Source organism: Erigeron canadensis, chromosome 3 (genome assembly GCF_010389155.1).
Source record: "Erigeron canadensis isolate Cc75 chromosome 3, C_canadensis_v1, whole genome shotgun sequence".
Taxonomy (NCBI): Eukaryota; Viridiplantae; Streptophyta; class Magnoliopsida; order Asterales; family Asteraceae; genus Erigeron; species Erigeron canadensis.
The window spans coordinates 44,012,319-44,028,496 of NC_057763.1; the positions used below are offsets into that span (position 1 = coordinate 44,012,319).

At 31.7% G+C, this 16,178-nt stretch overlaps 2 protein-coding genes across 2 annotated transcripts; one reads left to right on the forward strand and one right to left on the reverse strand.

Moving 5' to 3' along the window:
• The first annotated feature begins 7 nt into the window (after positions 1-7).
• On the forward strand, positions 8-7,548 carry LOC122594661. Its single transcript, XM_043767090.1, has 10 exons — positions 8-318; positions 825-961; positions 1,657-1,791; positions 1,971-2,081; positions 2,856-3,125; positions 3,852-4,051; positions 5,036-5,276; positions 5,900-6,010; positions 6,223-6,414; positions 7,050-7,548. Exons 1-10 carry the CDS (start codon positions 117-119, stop codon positions 7,392-7,394), a joined length of 1,944 nt encoding a protein of 647 aa, XP_043623025.1. The 5' UTR covers positions 8-116; the 3' UTR covers positions 7,395-7,548.
• A 119-nt stretch (positions 7,549-7,667) lies between these two features.
• On the reverse strand, positions 7,668-12,592 carry LOC122594662 (probable ADP-ribosylation factor GTPase-activating protein AGD11). Its single transcript, XM_043767091.1, has 10 exons — positions 12,448-12,592; positions 12,233-12,281; positions 11,706-11,786; positions 11,083-11,167; positions 10,914-10,989; positions 10,160-10,323; positions 9,607-9,820; positions 8,780-8,896; positions 8,580-8,675; positions 7,668-8,152 (listed from the first exon to the last, which is right to left on the reverse strand). The coding sequence occupies exons 1-10, from the start codon at positions 12,463-12,465 to the stop codon at positions 7,865-7,867; spliced, it is 1,188 nt and encodes a 395-aa protein (XP_043623026.1). The 5' UTR covers positions 12,466-12,592; the 3' UTR covers positions 7,668-7,864.
• Positions 12,593-16,178: the final 3,586 nt, after the last annotated feature.

Consider the following 16,178-nt stretch of genomic DNA (forward strand, 5'->3'; position numbering starts at 1 on the left):
ATCCATAACCATAACCACTGTGACCATTTCATGGTATCATCTTTTTTCATTCTGGCGATCAGTTTCATTTCATGTGAGTGGACAGTGGTCACAGAAGCATAATTTTATTTATTTCAATGGAGTGTTGTACTTCAGGCCTTTTATGTTTAGCTTCAACATCATCTCTTTCTACCACAACCACCATCACTAGTTCACTTTCTTCACCTCTTCAATTCAAGATTCCCAAATCTTCTTTTATAAATAATCATATATCCCTAATCACTTCTCCTTTCAAACCCCACCTCCCATTTTGCACCATCTCTGCTCTACATGCTACTGGTAATTTCCATCTTCCTTTTTATGTTATAAAGTTTATTTTATTTTTTTTAATGGTTTTTCTTGTTTTTTATATTCAGTCTTGATTTAGAATAGGGGAAGCAGTCTCTCTGCCCTCTTTGGGTTAGTGTATGACTGTTTACATCCTACCTCCCATAACCCGCCTTTTCCGGGGTGTTGTTTTTGTTGTAACCCTGATTTAAGATTTTTCTGGCAAGAATTTTCTTTAGTTGATTTGCAGGGTCATATTAGAATATTACCAAGTACAAAAGTTACTGACTTGCCCTATTAGATAATAGTAATATGCATAATTAGTTTAGATATAATAAGCTGTAATAATTCGGAAGTTCTTGTATAAGATGACAAAGAGAAGTTGTGTTAAGATCTCCAAGATTCATCATAGAAAGATAAGATTTTTTTTAGTAGTGTACAAATGATAAGAGAGCGAAAAGACAAATAGTTGTGTCTGATTATGACCACGCTTGTGACATATGAATGGGTACTTGCAGCTACTCAAGAGGCCGTTGAAGTTGGTGACATCGAGTCACAGTTTGTTGAGGTTGGATACATATCTAGTGTTCATGGACTACAAGGAGAGGTTCGTGTGAAGCCTAACACGGATTTCCCTGAAATGAGGCTTTCCGAGGTACAAGTCTGAAATGCTTACATTCATGTTCTTCTGTAACAGGATCACTTTCATTTTTGAGAGTATTACCTACTGACTTTTGAAACACATTTAACTCATTTTAGCTATCAAATGTTGTGTACAACTATTATTGAGTTTGATGTGATTGAATTATTAGACTAAACCATATATGGCATTTCGTTGCAAACTAGCCATAGGTTTTTTAAGTATGCAAAAATTAAGCACTATAATTCCCAAGACTTAGATATTCTGGACAGTGGTGGATCCAAAATCTCTGAGCGTTAGTATCTACTAGCATAAGAAATATGAGGTGGGTGTGCATAATTTATAAATTTTCTTTTCTACGAAAGATAAGAATTTTTGGTATGGGAGCATGTAGGCTTTCTACTGATTCCCGGCTAGGTGGCATTTAGTGCAAAAAACTCCAATGTAATCGGCAATGCTTGCCAAGGATCACTCATTCTTGCCAAGTGTGTTTTTCTTTCATATATTTACAAGAACGATGGCTGGTTAACAACAATAATCCAAACATAGGTGTTCAGCATGTTGGTTACTTAGTTTAATATTGATAGTGGCTGGTTTCACACTTATAAACTCACAGTACTCTAAATTTGGGATGGAGGCGGTGTCAGTTCTTACTCGGTTCTATCTTTGTGTTGTTTATTTTATCTTAGTAGATCATTTTATGTATTTAGCCAGGGAGAAGATGGTTGAAGCAACAACTAATGGGAAAAGAAATAGTTCAAGAGATTGAATTGGTGGAGGGTCGAGGACATCATGGACAAAAGAGTTGGATAGTTAAATTCAACAATGTTGACAAAGTAGAGCAGGTATGCTTACTAAAGTTTCATATTATAAAGGCAAAATTTAGATTTCATACCAAGCTAACCAAATAATGAATTTTTGTTTTTTGAATTAATGCAATTTTAATATCTTTATTAGAGCCACAGTATCTGTAGTGTTGTTGGCCTGTCATCATTTGTTGATCACAATTTCTTGACTTTTGCAGGCTCAGCAACTTGTTGGGTCAGCTATACTTGTATTAGATGAGGATAGACCTGAGTTGGAGGAAGGTGATTTCTATTCGCGTGATCTTGTTGGCATGCGAGTTACTCTTAAGGTATTATTTTATGCGTCTCTGACCTTTTCCTTTTTTAATGTCATAACTAATAAACTTGTTTTAGTCAAGTTAGTAAAATCTCTTCAATGAAGACTAAATAGAGGAACCTTTTGGATCCATATAGATAGCTTTAAACTATTTCTAGTGACGATACCAAGAATGTAGGTATTTTCAACTTGAAAGTTAGCTTATTTATTGGGACGAAAGAAGTAAATGCTTCTATACAATTATACATAAGTGCAAGCCTCAAAGCATAGTGTCAAGTTTAATTCCATATACTAAGATGGTCATTTAATTTCCCTTTTTTAAACATATATCTGATGTTAGTTTTGATTAGAGGTGCCATTTCCGACCCATTTACAAATGAGTGGGTTGATTTAGGGATATCTTCTATGACAGCTATCTTTTAACGGGTCAAATGAAAAATGACCGATTTTGACCAAATTCCCAACCCATTCATCCAAAGTATATTTCCAAGTTTCCAACATGTCGAAGAGTACCTCATTGCATAAACTACTGTAACACAATTATTACAAAAATAAATATAATAATTGAAATATTATATGAAGTAGTATTTTGAATTATGCTAGATATGCTAGTTGCATCATTTTACAAAGTTTAGACATTTGCACAAAAGTGTTTTAGGTCAATTCAACTTGAAATGTAACAAGTGTTAACCTGTTTTTACATGTTATATGCTCTACCTTCCTCTCCCATTTTACCACTTGGCAGGCTTAAATGCATAATGTATTGGTTTTCTTCTATCCATATCAGGAAACTGGTAAACCAGTTGGAACTGTTTTGAATGTTTTCGATAATGGAGGAAGCGATCTCTTGCAAGTTAAACTTGATTCATCCTCGGAGATAATAGACAAAAATGGAAATCTTAAATCAGAAGCACCCCTTGTGTGGGTACCATTCGTTGAAGCTATTGTTCCTCATGTTGACATGAATAAAAGAGAAATGTTGATTACGCCTCCCAAGGGGCTCCTTGATTTAAATGTACGATCCGATGAGAGGTCAAAGAAAGAACGCCGACAGCTTGTGAGTCAAACTTATATCTGATAAATTTCTAAATTATTATTGCTTTGGGATTTCTGATATTAATTGCTGTATCGTTGTTTGGCAACATTTGAAGGTAAAACAACTTAGTTGTTCATTGTTACCATTACAAATTATTGATGGCCTTGTTTCTTGACCCGCCCCTCATGAGAACAATGTTTCAGACTAAACTTTTGTTTTTAACATGTCTTGCTTAAATGAACTTATACATTTATTACATCAACTATAGAAGATTCATTCTCATTATGGTGATTCTTTTGAAATTTGAAAGTTAGAGAATCTGTATGGGTTTTGAATTCTGACCCACAAGTCAAAGCGGAACTCTTTCTCTCGCCCGTCAGAGGGAATGTATAATAGTGGAGTTTAAACACATATACTCTGTAATTAAGACTCATTTTACTTCTAATGTGCTTTGTTTGATATGGCATATAGAGATATGTAAATTGGAAAAATATATAAACTATCCATGTCCTAACTATCACACCAATTTTTCAATAGAGATTCTCCAGAGAAACATGTGGGATCAACACTCCCCTCATAAATAAAGCATTCTGCTAATTTAAACAAAAATTACTACAATACGATATACCGTTATATCAAATACGCTATATATTTTCGTTGATATGATTATATGAACAAAAGTTGGTTTATGCTTAAAAAACTCTTCTATCTTGAATTACCGATTAGAACAAGTCTGGCGTGTTTCAGGAATGGAAAGAGAGGAAAAAGTATCAGAAGCGGCTTATAGCTGCGAAAAAGAAACTGTGTGAAATGGAGCAAAAGCATGTCTTTGATGGGTTTAGACATGGAGAGAAAGCCCAAGGGAATCTACTTGCTGATCAGATTGTAGGGGTCAATTCCAAACTACTTCAAGTAGCGTTAAAGACTGTTGAGACACCTTATGACAGGTGATTGGTTTTTCCAATTTCAACTATTTGATAATCTTTGGGGCTTTGGGCCTTTGGGGCAGCAAAATGGCTGGGCTGGATCATTTATTTTTCATTTTTTAGATCATTAATGTGCTAATATGATTATGTAAGAGAGGTGATTTGTACATCACCATTTTTTAGCCATACACCACCAAACATGTATACATTATCGTACAATACAACATCCTAAAGCACATTTGGTGGTGTATGACTAAAAAAAGGTGGCGTATGGATCATCACCCTTATGAAAAATGAATCATTTTGTTTACAATATAACTTTTGTGTAATTCAATATAGTAGGTTCTATCACTTTTATGCATTAAATATACACTTTGGGCGACTTTCAACCCGTTTGACCCATTTATTTAAGCTGATCTTTTATATATATTACTTGTTTGACCTGTTAGAGATAAATATAATCTGGATTGACTCATGCGTAAGTAAATAAAGTCGAAATTCCCACCTTGTTTTTGCACGTAACTCTTTCTTTTCCTTTATTATCTGAAGGGATTATTTCTTTTCTTCTGTCACATGGAAAGCGTATATGAATACTAGGATGCAGTTAAAAGAAGCTGTTTGGATGAAAGTGAACAATGTTGTGACTTAATAGCAATAATGTTTAATGCTATGGCACGGCTGTTTGGATATTAGTTTTGTCAATTAGGTAGCCCTATAAGTACGTCACTTAAGCATTTTTTTGAACTCCTTTTACAATGAATTATGTATTTTTTGGGTATAAGGGATTACCCTGGTCAGATTATACAGGGCTTAGGTAGTATAATGGGATAAGTTATAGATGGCATTTAAAATTTTAGTTATAAAGGGGAAAAGCGATCATGCTGATAGGGATTGTCCCTTTTTCTTCTGAGAAAGTATCAGTTGCAAGAATTGAAGAAACCAATTATATTTGCTGACAATCACGACTACCACACACACTCATCTTTTGCATGTTCATGTGTGCAGATGGCAGTTGTCCGATTTCTTAGCAGCTTATAATGCAGAAGCAACAAGAAATGTTTATAAAGTATCAAAGGGCTGTTTGGTTAGCAGAGATGTGGACCCCATAAGATCCAAAATAGCTGAGAGGCGTAGTGCTTTGACATCCAATGGCAAAGTTGCATATCTTTTGGTTATTGAGCGTACGAAATTGCAGAAATTTTCCGACTCTGAAGGGACTGATGCTCTTGTGGAAAGATTGGTTGAGGTAATACACTGATATATCTTGGCTGATGAAGTCTGCTAATCAGAACTCCAGCCTCTCTTTGAGCTGGACTCCGACATTTGACTTTGATGTCAAACATGCTGTTAATTCCAACTTGAGAATTGAAACCGTTTCCTCAAGAATTTTGAAAAAAGTTGTAAGCCAAAGAATTTGTAACATATACCTGATAGAAAGATTCGAGTTTATGCTTTCTTTTTAATTATAAAACTAAAAAGAAGTCCAGATGACCTTAAAAGTCAAAAACAATTTTAGTTTGTCTTGAATTTGCAATAGATGGAGCACATAAACTGTACTTTATTGTCATACAGATTAACAATGTTTGACTTGTTTAAAAATGTTTGACTTGGATCATTTCATAACTCAATCCGCGAACTTACGTTTAACTCAATCCGTGAATTTACGTAACTTTGGGTCTGTTATTCAATTCCATGGCATTATTCATATTTACAGAGTTTCTTCTTATATGGTGTTTGTACAAGGTTTAGGATCCACAACAATTCTATGTTTATGGAAGTTTCTTTAGAGGTCACATTACCTTTTTCTCCTCAGTGCAAACTGCAGAGCATACTCTACAATATCTGATCACCAAGTTTTCATGTTTGCAGATTGAAAATTGTCAAGCGACACCTTTGATTTTGGTTTGTCCTGAGAACACAATCGACACATTTCAAAACTTGATGGCAGACAATGACCACTTCGGCTTTGACCCTGAAAAGGTTATACAATTTTCAAGATGAAACCCTATTTCTCTAATATCTTTCCATGTTTGATAAAATGGTATCACGTCACTTTCTCAAGCACCAACATACACAGCGCATGTGTGAGCTTTTTAATTTTTTGAAATCTCTGCAATACTGCTAACTTATGCAACAGTAAGCTGTATGGTACAAGTATTTTAAAACTACTTTGTTTCCTGGGTGTTTAACAGGTCTGGATCTTGGAAGAAGAAAAGTTACCAGTTGTAAGTTCTTCACTGGGAGAAAACAGTAAACACAAGATCTTGATGAAATCACCCTGGGAAATACTCCAAACACCAGTTGGATCTGGAGGTGTTATCAGCTTACTTTCAACCCGCAACATGTTAGAGTCTCTTACTGCAATGGGTATCGAGTATATTGAGGTAATACATAATTCTAAGTGCCAACAAAAATACGATTTTTTCGATCCTCAAGTTAGATTTTCTTTTTAACTACAACACAACAGTAAATTTTTTCTTCTTTCATTCGACATGATTAGATTCTCACAAACTGACAAGCATATATATTATATGCTTTCCATCCAATTGTCTGATTTGAGGTGGCATCTGACCAAGTTAAGTGACATATAGTATATGACATCTGCTTTAGTTGCACATATAGAGAAAATGATCATATTGGACTTTCATTATTTTGTTAGAGGAAAATGGACGGGTTGGGTAATGGGGTTTGGTTGAACTGGTAGTTGGTATGGTTTGTTTGACCTAAAAATTTCATTTTTTAAGTAGCTTGTGTGTCAATTGATTACATACTAACAAATCTTTATACTAACGGGGACTTTCAACCGTTTGAACTATTCGACCTGTTTCCTAGCTTTTTTTCTTTGTACACCCATTTGACCCGTTAAAGATAAAAACCAACCAAAATCGAGTTATTCATAAGTAAATGGTCGAAATTCTCACCTCTAGTATATTTCGTCTTAAATTGTATCCTGATAAGTGACGTTTGGTTCATTGTGAGGATCTTTTTTCAAAATTATTAAATTAACAATGTTCGGCAGATATCTAGTGTTGATCAGAGATATGTTGGTGGGGAGAACCTACTTGGTTTGGTGGATTTAACTGAAGCTCAGGTTGGAATAAAAACATTTAATGGCATCGATGGTGTTGATGATGATTTCTACGTGGTTCTTTCTATCAAGTTTTTGACACAGCTAACAAAGCGGATAAATGATATGCTCTTTCATGCCGTTTTAAGCCCAAACCAGCATGCGGAGATGGTTGAAAAAGAGTGGGTCGACATAACACCCTCAGCACATAACTCATATGAGTTTCATTCTTCAATTTATACTTGTTTGAAAGGTTGTTCTTTTGAGAAGATTTGTGTAATGGAGGTTGTAGATTAGATACATCATATAGAACACTGGTTAATAGGTAGGCATCAATCGGTCTTTAGCTTAATACTTTATATCTATAATCTCTATGATGTGCAGTATAGAATTTCGTACATAAATTAAGTTGATTACTTCAGGAAATGAACTTTAAAATTTTCCTCTGAAATGTGAGCTATTTTTGAGAGAATCCTGGCATTTGTGATGATTTTTGTATCAATTTGTTCAGTGTTAAATATAAGTACTCGTGTTTTGGTGATTTGCATCTTATGCAAAGAATACCAAGTATAAATTTGAATAGGCATATGAAATTACTTCACAAATAAAAAGAAAATCTCCTACATAGACATTAACACTACATACACAACACTAATCATCCTAGTTGCCCAACCAACCCAAAGCCAACCGTGAATACACAAGACACCTACCTGGTAAAAATGTCATTCTTAAGGAGTTCATTCCATTGATGTTTTTTTTACCATATTCTATTGGGTTAGAGGTACACATTCAATCTCTATATGTAGTTCACCACTCTCAACATTTTGCAGTTTGAGAACAATGTCTTGCTTTGCCTTTCCTTCCGTCACTGTGATCGCACCATTATTGACAAGGGTGTTTTTGTCTTTTCCATCTGCCATTTTTTCAAGCTGCGTTGATGGGTCTTTGACATTACCATTCTCCAAAGCTTTGGCAGCAGAGATTAAGGGTTGGATATCAATCTCAGCCTCACCCATAGGATCATCGGTTGAAAATTTATCCTTGTCAAAGACGTTCTGCATTATTTAAAAACTTCTTAGCCACGTTAATTATAGCAGGGGCAACGTCAACTCGTTTATGTGAAATGGGTAAGTTGGGCTTTCTTTATTGGCAACAAGTTTAAAGGTAGAATAAAGAAAACTTGGCTAATAGGAAAATGGTTAAACAGGTTAGAAGTTGTTCATGACCAGTTCATTATATAGATGATAGTTTTTGTCATCATGGTCATTACTTGTGGAATTACAAAAACTCACAAATGTGTGGCAGTTTCACAATTCACACAACAGGGCATGGAAAACTTTTCCCTGTTACCAACCCATTTCTGACCCATAAGAATATCTCGAGTAATGATATATCCTCCTAAAAAATGCTCCTTAAAATTAAACACTTTACTTTCAATTCCAGGAAGCCTTTCATAATACAATCTAAACAAAATTGACTTACCACTTTCAGAGGTGGCAAATTGTCCGGAATTGATAACATTAATCTTTCATTCCAGACAGGATTGAGGTTACTCTTTATAACTCGTGTCTTCACCGACTGCAGGCAAAACACAAAATCTTCCTCATTTTTCACATCAACATGTATTTTGCTCACTACTTTTATGTACCCATTTTATTCTTTTTACCAAGATGCAGACTTACTTGATTTCCTAATGAGAGCATAACATAAGGATCACTACTCCTCACATCTCGGATAACAAGGTCGGTGCCTCTGACCACATTGACTTTTATCAAGCCAACAAATTCCACCATACCTGCCTATAAACAAGATATCAAGCATCAGAAATATAGGTTCAAAAATTTTTCTAATGCAGACTGTAATGGTACAGGATAGAACTTCTGTGTGATCAGAATTATTGATGTTAAAAGCCAGAACATATAAAATTGAGTCTATCACACTAGCCCCTGCCCAAGTACAAACGTTCCAGTGACTATTTTGGTTAAAGCTTAATAGTATTACTTAAATTTATATAGGATAACCCACTTACGAATGAATGGATTCGACATTCGAGTGATTATATCTCTAATGGGTCAAACAAGTAATATAATGAAACCAACTAAAAAAGAAATAGGTTCAATATGTTGTATGTTGCCAAAATGTATTTGTAATGCTTAAATCTTTGTAAATCATTTAGGTCAGAATTCTGCATTATCTTTGTAACAATATGATATTTGATATACTAATTATTTATAAGATATTCTAAAAAATGAAGACATATACTTTTTCTGGATAACCATAATCATGTCAAAAAATAATGACTAGGAAGAGAAATACAGTTAATAAGATAACTTGTGCTATGGTTTATTGTTTTGGGCTAACCAAGCCATTTTAATCCGCAAAAAAAACTTACCATTTGGAACCATTTTGCCACCTCTAGTTTTAACAAAAGAAACATTACTTCCTCCCATTTTAAAAAGAAGTGATGATTAGATATCATAGTACCAAGACCATGAAGCAAAGTCATTACCGTTGAATTACTTTTCTTTGCAACCAGTTCAGCATCTTTTCTTTTCCTGGTGTTGAGAAATGCTTGGCCAATACCATGTAAACGCATACTGTTTAGATACTTCTTATCGACTACAGAATTCAACCCTGTTGTACTGCAGTGGAACGCGGCTGGATTGAAGGGGCAAGACAGTTGTTCCTCAGGGTTTAAAAACTGTTGCATTACGTACTTTCTCCTGAGTATGGATCAATATCAGAGATGGAAATTGTAGCCATTTACATATCAATGGACTAATTTGAGCCCTGACGGGTCAAATGGGTAACAAGGAAATGTTAGCAAAGAAGGATACAAGTCAAAGTGGGCCATAATACCTCCTAAATCCCTTCATTCTAAAATTTGGTGTATTATTATTATTATAAATTATATAGCTTATGTAGTCACTTTGAACACATTATTTTCACATTTTTTTTGGAAAGGTGGGGTTTAAGTGTTTTGGGTATTTATTATTCCCGTTTTGACCCGCCACCCAAACTACCCTTTTTGACACCTCTATAGCTTATAGTTCTTCCTTTACTTGATAAAATCAGTACGCTCTTCTATAGGAGAATCTGGTTGTGGTTTTCTGCGGTTGCTTGGAATGCTGTCTTCATATTTTGAATTTACTGCGGCATTTCCACCAAGTTTTATCACATTGTCAATATCTTCCTCTGTCCACTCGTCTAGATTCACTGATAATATCTGTTTCAACAAATTAAGAATTTGTTGATAGTTGGACAATTTGACCCAATAGCTTATGAATGGGTCCATTCGAGTTATGTTTCATCTCTGAAGGGTAGAATAAAAGTATCAGCTTCAGAGAAACTGGTCAAATGAGTTGAGTAGGTTCAGTGAGTGAAACTTGACCAAAGTGTATTTCTAGATTATTATTTAGATTAATGTATAATTTCTGTAAGCATATTTGACACACGCAATGTCACTAACAATGTGGTTTTATAAACAAGAAGTATTTTAAGTCAACCTTGCGAGTAAAAAGTTACCCAATTGACCCACACATTACCACCTCTAGTTGATATGGATTCTGCAATTAAATTTCAAGCTTAAAAGAGGATGATAGAAAGGCAAAGAGAAGAAATCAGCTTTCACTTTGATACTTTCTTAGTATTTCTGTAGATTTTGTCATTTATATCAAAAGAGTTCAAAATTGGCACATGTTAAAGTTAAACAATGCACTCCCCAAAACCGACTTTCCTTGGAATCGGCCATTTGTTTCACAAATTATTTACTTGTACATATTTAACAATCAATATTTGAAATGAGGCATACGAAACCTTTGATATGTGCACTCCGAGGCTTCTATGGACTCCAGAACACTTAATACAGACAAATGCTCCAAGATTTGCAGATCTAGTCACACCCACAAAGGGAAAGCCTAATAAGAGAAAGTACTAAATAGATGATGCATAGGAGTGGTTAGATAAATAATATGAATGCACTCACACCCATTTTGGATTTGGAGATCCACAATCTGCACATAGCTCATTACCCGATTTTGATAAAAAACTTGCCAGCCTCCCTTTTGAACCTGTTCAAGAAGATCATAAGCGAATCCATCTATTTAGTTACATCGGATATGGCATTTACAAAAAACAAGCGTAATGATTTCTCACAGGTGTCGTTAATGATTCACACAAGTTCAATTTATCAGAAGAATGACAATTTATTTTATGGATGATGATACATGTCAGAGGTGACAAGTTGGGCAGACCAGGTTATGGCTGAAAACGGGTTTGGGGGGTTGGTCCAGAAAACCTTTTTTTGTTTAATATTAATACATTAGCATATGATTACAAAAACAATCTGATGATAATAATAATATTTTCTCATTTAGATAAAAAAGATTAAGGAGGTTTACACACATTAAAAGAAGGAAGTTATGCATATAACTTGCATACATCAATCATATATTCATGGGAAGAAAAGTGAATCAATTAATATAATATGTTAAAACTCTAAAGTTACAAGCTAGTTATGGAACTATAGAACTTCCAACAGGCATAGAAAAAAAAAGGTTGATCATGAACATAAACTGATAAAAGAAAAAACAATAACTTTGAACGTACTGGCAGATTGTGTCGCTCCATCTAAATCATTGCTACATTTCTCTTCATCGTCTAAATGTAAAAGGTCAAAGAGGGAAGCTCCTGCAATGAAAGGTGAGCTGATCAGGTGTCATAACCATCTGTAAATTCTATTTACCTAGTGGTAGCAATGATAAATTCCAAAGTGGCGTTGTAGTAAAGACTTTTTCCCTAACCATACCAATATGTTTACCTAGTGTTCGAACCTGGGTTAATAGACCTTCATGATACCTTACCACTATGCCACTTTCGAGATGGTTTATTACGTACACAAGTAGTCTAATCTCTCTTAAAAACACTACTAACAGCTTAACCAAATTTATCAACTAATCCGACCCGATTCTTTATTAATCAAATCATTTTCATCCTTTCAATTTAATACCTATGCCTAACACCATCAAAGCAACAAGTCTTCTCATTTTCCCAATTCCTAACCCTAAAATCATATATATATATATATATATATATGTATTGCAAAACATAAGAAATTCCTAACTCCTAATAATTACCTGATACATGATCAGAATCTGCCGCCCTTTGATTTCTTTGCATTTTTATCTGCATCATTTATACGTCAAAACTAAATTAATTAATCACAAATGCTATATACATTCATATATATATATATGAACTTATATATATATATATATATATATAAATAACAATAATAAATATAATTAAGAATGTAAGGGCGTGCATGCATGTGGATTAATAATTTAATTACCGTTCCTGATAACTGCATATCAGCAACATGTAACAACAACACAATGTGTTTTGTTTCATGAATTGATGATCATATATATATATATATATATGAACCATACATGAAGAGTTTGTAATATATCCCCTGTTGTATATATATATTATATATATAAAACTATATACTTCTATGTTATAAGAAGGTTTTTGAATAAAATTTAGCTACTTGTGCAAATGAGTGTCGGCAATTTCAATTATTGATTGAAAAAGGTCAGAAATTTTGAAGAAAAAAAACCTAAATAATTAATTAGTAGTTGTTTTTCTTGTTGGGTTTTGATTATTATTGATTTTGCATGATTTTATTTCGTGGTGTTTCTCCCATTTGCCTGTCTTTATCATTTAGGAGTAAATAATTAAGCCAAGCTATTTGTTAATTACTCGACTTTAATTATTCAGCTAAATGAGTTCCGCCATAATTTGAAAATCATTATTAAACTCGCGAGCCTAAACAAATCTACCATCTACCCATATATATATAACAAGGTTCTAAATCCTTTTATGGAGAAATAAGGACCGTTAGATGAATTCAAACTTTTAATTACAACCCTTAGATCTAAATAATAGTACCATTACCAAATTTAATATTAAGTAACACAACATTAGTCCATCTACTTTGGATAATTTACACTTTTTTGTTTTCCATCACTAATTTACAGTTTCCACCATTAATATTTAATCACTAATATTAAGAAAACACAATATTAGTCCTTGTATTTGAAATAATTAAATTTTGTATATTTAATAAAGTATGTATATACCTAGGAAGCCATAGATCGATCGATTAGTGTAATGTGTAAACATAATGAACTAATATATATGCTCATGCATGTATGAGTTTATATTGTAACCGTATTATTAAGTTATCAAATCGTTTACAATTATATTATATACATTAAAGGTCTTTTAGATTATCCGACTATTATTTAACTAATAATATAGATAACTATTAATTATTAATAAAAGAAAAAGCATGTCATTCACTAAATATAATAAATTAAACTCGTATGTTGTGCGGGATAATTAAGAACAAAAATATAAAAACAATAATAGATAGTTACATTATTATTCATAGTTATGGTAATATAAAAAACTATCAGATTACGACTGATAAAAAAAATAAAATTATAATTTATGAATATATTATATACGCTAAGTATAAAAACAAGACTAATGAAACATAAATATTTAAATCATAAAAGTCTTTCTCATGGTATATAATTATTAAATATAATATAATATAATAAATACTTGTCAAAAAATAAACATAATATAATAAATAATCTTATTTGATAAAAGATAATTATCATTGAATTAATTAAAAAAAAGTAGTATAATATATATAATCTTTGTACTTATATATAAAATGGAAAATTAAATATTAATGATTAGGATTATGATTAATGATTATGATCAAAATTGATGATAAAGATTGTACATGGCAACATAGATATAACAATTTAAATGGAAAATATGACACCTCTTTAAAAATCTAATGTGATAAAAAAAACTAAAAATGTCACCTATGAAACTATCATCTCTTAGTTACATAGAGAGATTGAATACATGGTATTTAATTATAAACACATAATGAGTTTGAATTTTTCATTACATGCCTTAAATTTTTTATTAACTTAGTTTAATTTCGTACGCATATTTAAATTTCAATGCAAGAACAATTACCTTTTATATATTGACAAAATATTACAAGAAAAAAAAATTAAAAAAACCATTTTTGATGCAAATAAAACTTTACATAACAATACAATTGTATTTTAACATGTTTTATCTATAAATAATAATTATGTTATTCTTAAAACTTATTGTGTTTATTTCGCGTATTTATATTGTCTCGTGTAATATACAAAAAAATATAATTTTACTTTTATATATACAAAAATACGATTTTCTTACATAATTATTAACCAACTGAAATATTTTATTTCATTTAATTAACATTTGCTTATGTTGTTGATCCTATCAAATTGAAAAACTTATTACTTGACACTTTTTAATAAGTTATTCATTATATGTTTTTCCTAATAAATCTAGAAGTTGAAATTTAGGGTCTCTTATAAGATTATATTATGAACTTTCAAATCTTAATTATTGTATTATAATTTGCTTTTACATAAGTTATGTTAATTAAAGTAAATATTAAAAGTTTAAGATTTTAATTTCCTAAATATTTTAGTTTTTAAATTTGTTACATAAATCCAATATTTGTTTCAAATATTATTAATATTAATAATAAAATTCAACCATGAGTTTAAAAGAATATTTTGAAAATTTCTAAAAATTTAACTATAAGTACATATTTCGAAACCTCAATATATTGATATGAAATTAATTTTAAAAATTTCAAAAGGTTAACTATAAACACAAAAAGTAAACTTTCAAAAGGTGAGCTACTGGTAAGGTCTTAAACCTTAAAGAAATCCATCAGGGTATAAATCACACTTTCGAAGTTTGTATGAGTGGATAATTAAGAGGGTTTTCAATAATACTGGATTTCATCTCAGACATGTGTGGTTCAAATGTTAACTACTTTTGTTTTGTTAAATTTTCTTTATATGTATATTTATATATACATTAAACTACGTGAAAATTGTAAAAAATGACTAATATAGTTGCACTAATTAAAGAGAAGTCAAATCCATATAGAGCTCTTATTTATATTCCGCTAAACAAATCTGTTTGTATTGAATTTCAAACTATCACTTAACACAATAATTTGAAGTGTTACTAATTGTTTATAGAAACATAAAATCATGAAATTTTATGTTTTTTTTTCTATATAAAGACATACATTAACAACAAGATACTAATTAATTTACAACTTTGACACCATAATACTAATTAATCTATTTTCAACATCTTTTATATATGGTTGTCAATGTATGATATTGTGAAACAATAACTTGTCACTAATAATCTAGTTTTAATGACATTTTAATTAAGAAAATGTTAAACGAAGTCCTTAATATTTCTCATAAAAATAATCTAAAAATAATCTAATACCAATATAAGTTAATTGGTAGATATTATTATATGTATTCAACTAACATTATTAAAAATATGGGAAATCTTGATTTTGAATCAACCATAATAATCACAATACTCAATAATTAATATATAGAGAGAAAAGAAGCATATAAAAAGAAAAAGGAGAGAGCAGTAGTATGTGTTATTCAGTAATTGTAGTGTACAATGAGATTAGAGTTATAACCTTTATATAATAGTCATTGGCTTAAGAAGTAAGGTAAGGGTAAAATAGTCTTTACATTATATATATTTGTATATAATATATAACAAAAAATAGTTATTAAACGATAAAATCCATTTATACTTGGCCAAATCAAAAGAACATTTTTTGATTTGACAAAATACCATGAGAAGAATAAAACCAGTAAAAATATAGCTGTAAAGTTTGTAAAATGTTCGCTAATTAATATTAACTTTTAGAAAGTTTTAACTTAAACCGTTATATGGAACCGTACATTGAAAACCACTGTCACGTGTCACCGCAGCCCAACTGCCATTCCTTCCTTGCTTTCTCGGATTTGGAGGTTGCGTAAATCCATGTATAGCTTTGTGTATAATAAATATTGGTTTAGAAAAATATGATAGATATAAGTTGTGTGTGATGGTCGGTGGCGGTAGCAAAGGGTTTTGGTTAAAGATTGCAGATGGTGGCGG

Excerpts from the sequence above, each read along its gene's own strand:
- LOC122594661 (XM_043767090.1), top strand. The coding sequence starts at position 117 with ATGGAGTGTTGTACTTCAGGCCTTTTATGTTTAGCTTCAACATCATCT. Across the intron at positions 1,792-1,970 it reads ATGTTGACAAAGTAGAGCAG|GCTCAGCAACTTGTTGGGTC; the intron begins GTATGCTTACTA and ends TGACTTTTGCAG. Across the intron at positions 6,415-7,049 it reads TGGGTATCGAGTATATTGAG|ATATCTAGTGTTGATCAGAG; the intron begins GTAATACATAAT and ends AATGTTCGGCAG.
- LOC122594662 (XM_043767091.1), bottom strand. Across the intron at positions 10,990-11,082 it reads TCTCCAAATCCAAAATGGGT|ATCTGCAAATCTTGGAGCAT; the intron begins GTGAGTGCATTC and ends GGGTGTGACTAG. Across the intron at positions 8,897-9,606 it reads CAAAGAAAAGTAATTCAACG|GCAGGTATGGTGGAATTTGT; the intron begins GTAATGACTTTG and ends TCTTGTTTATAG.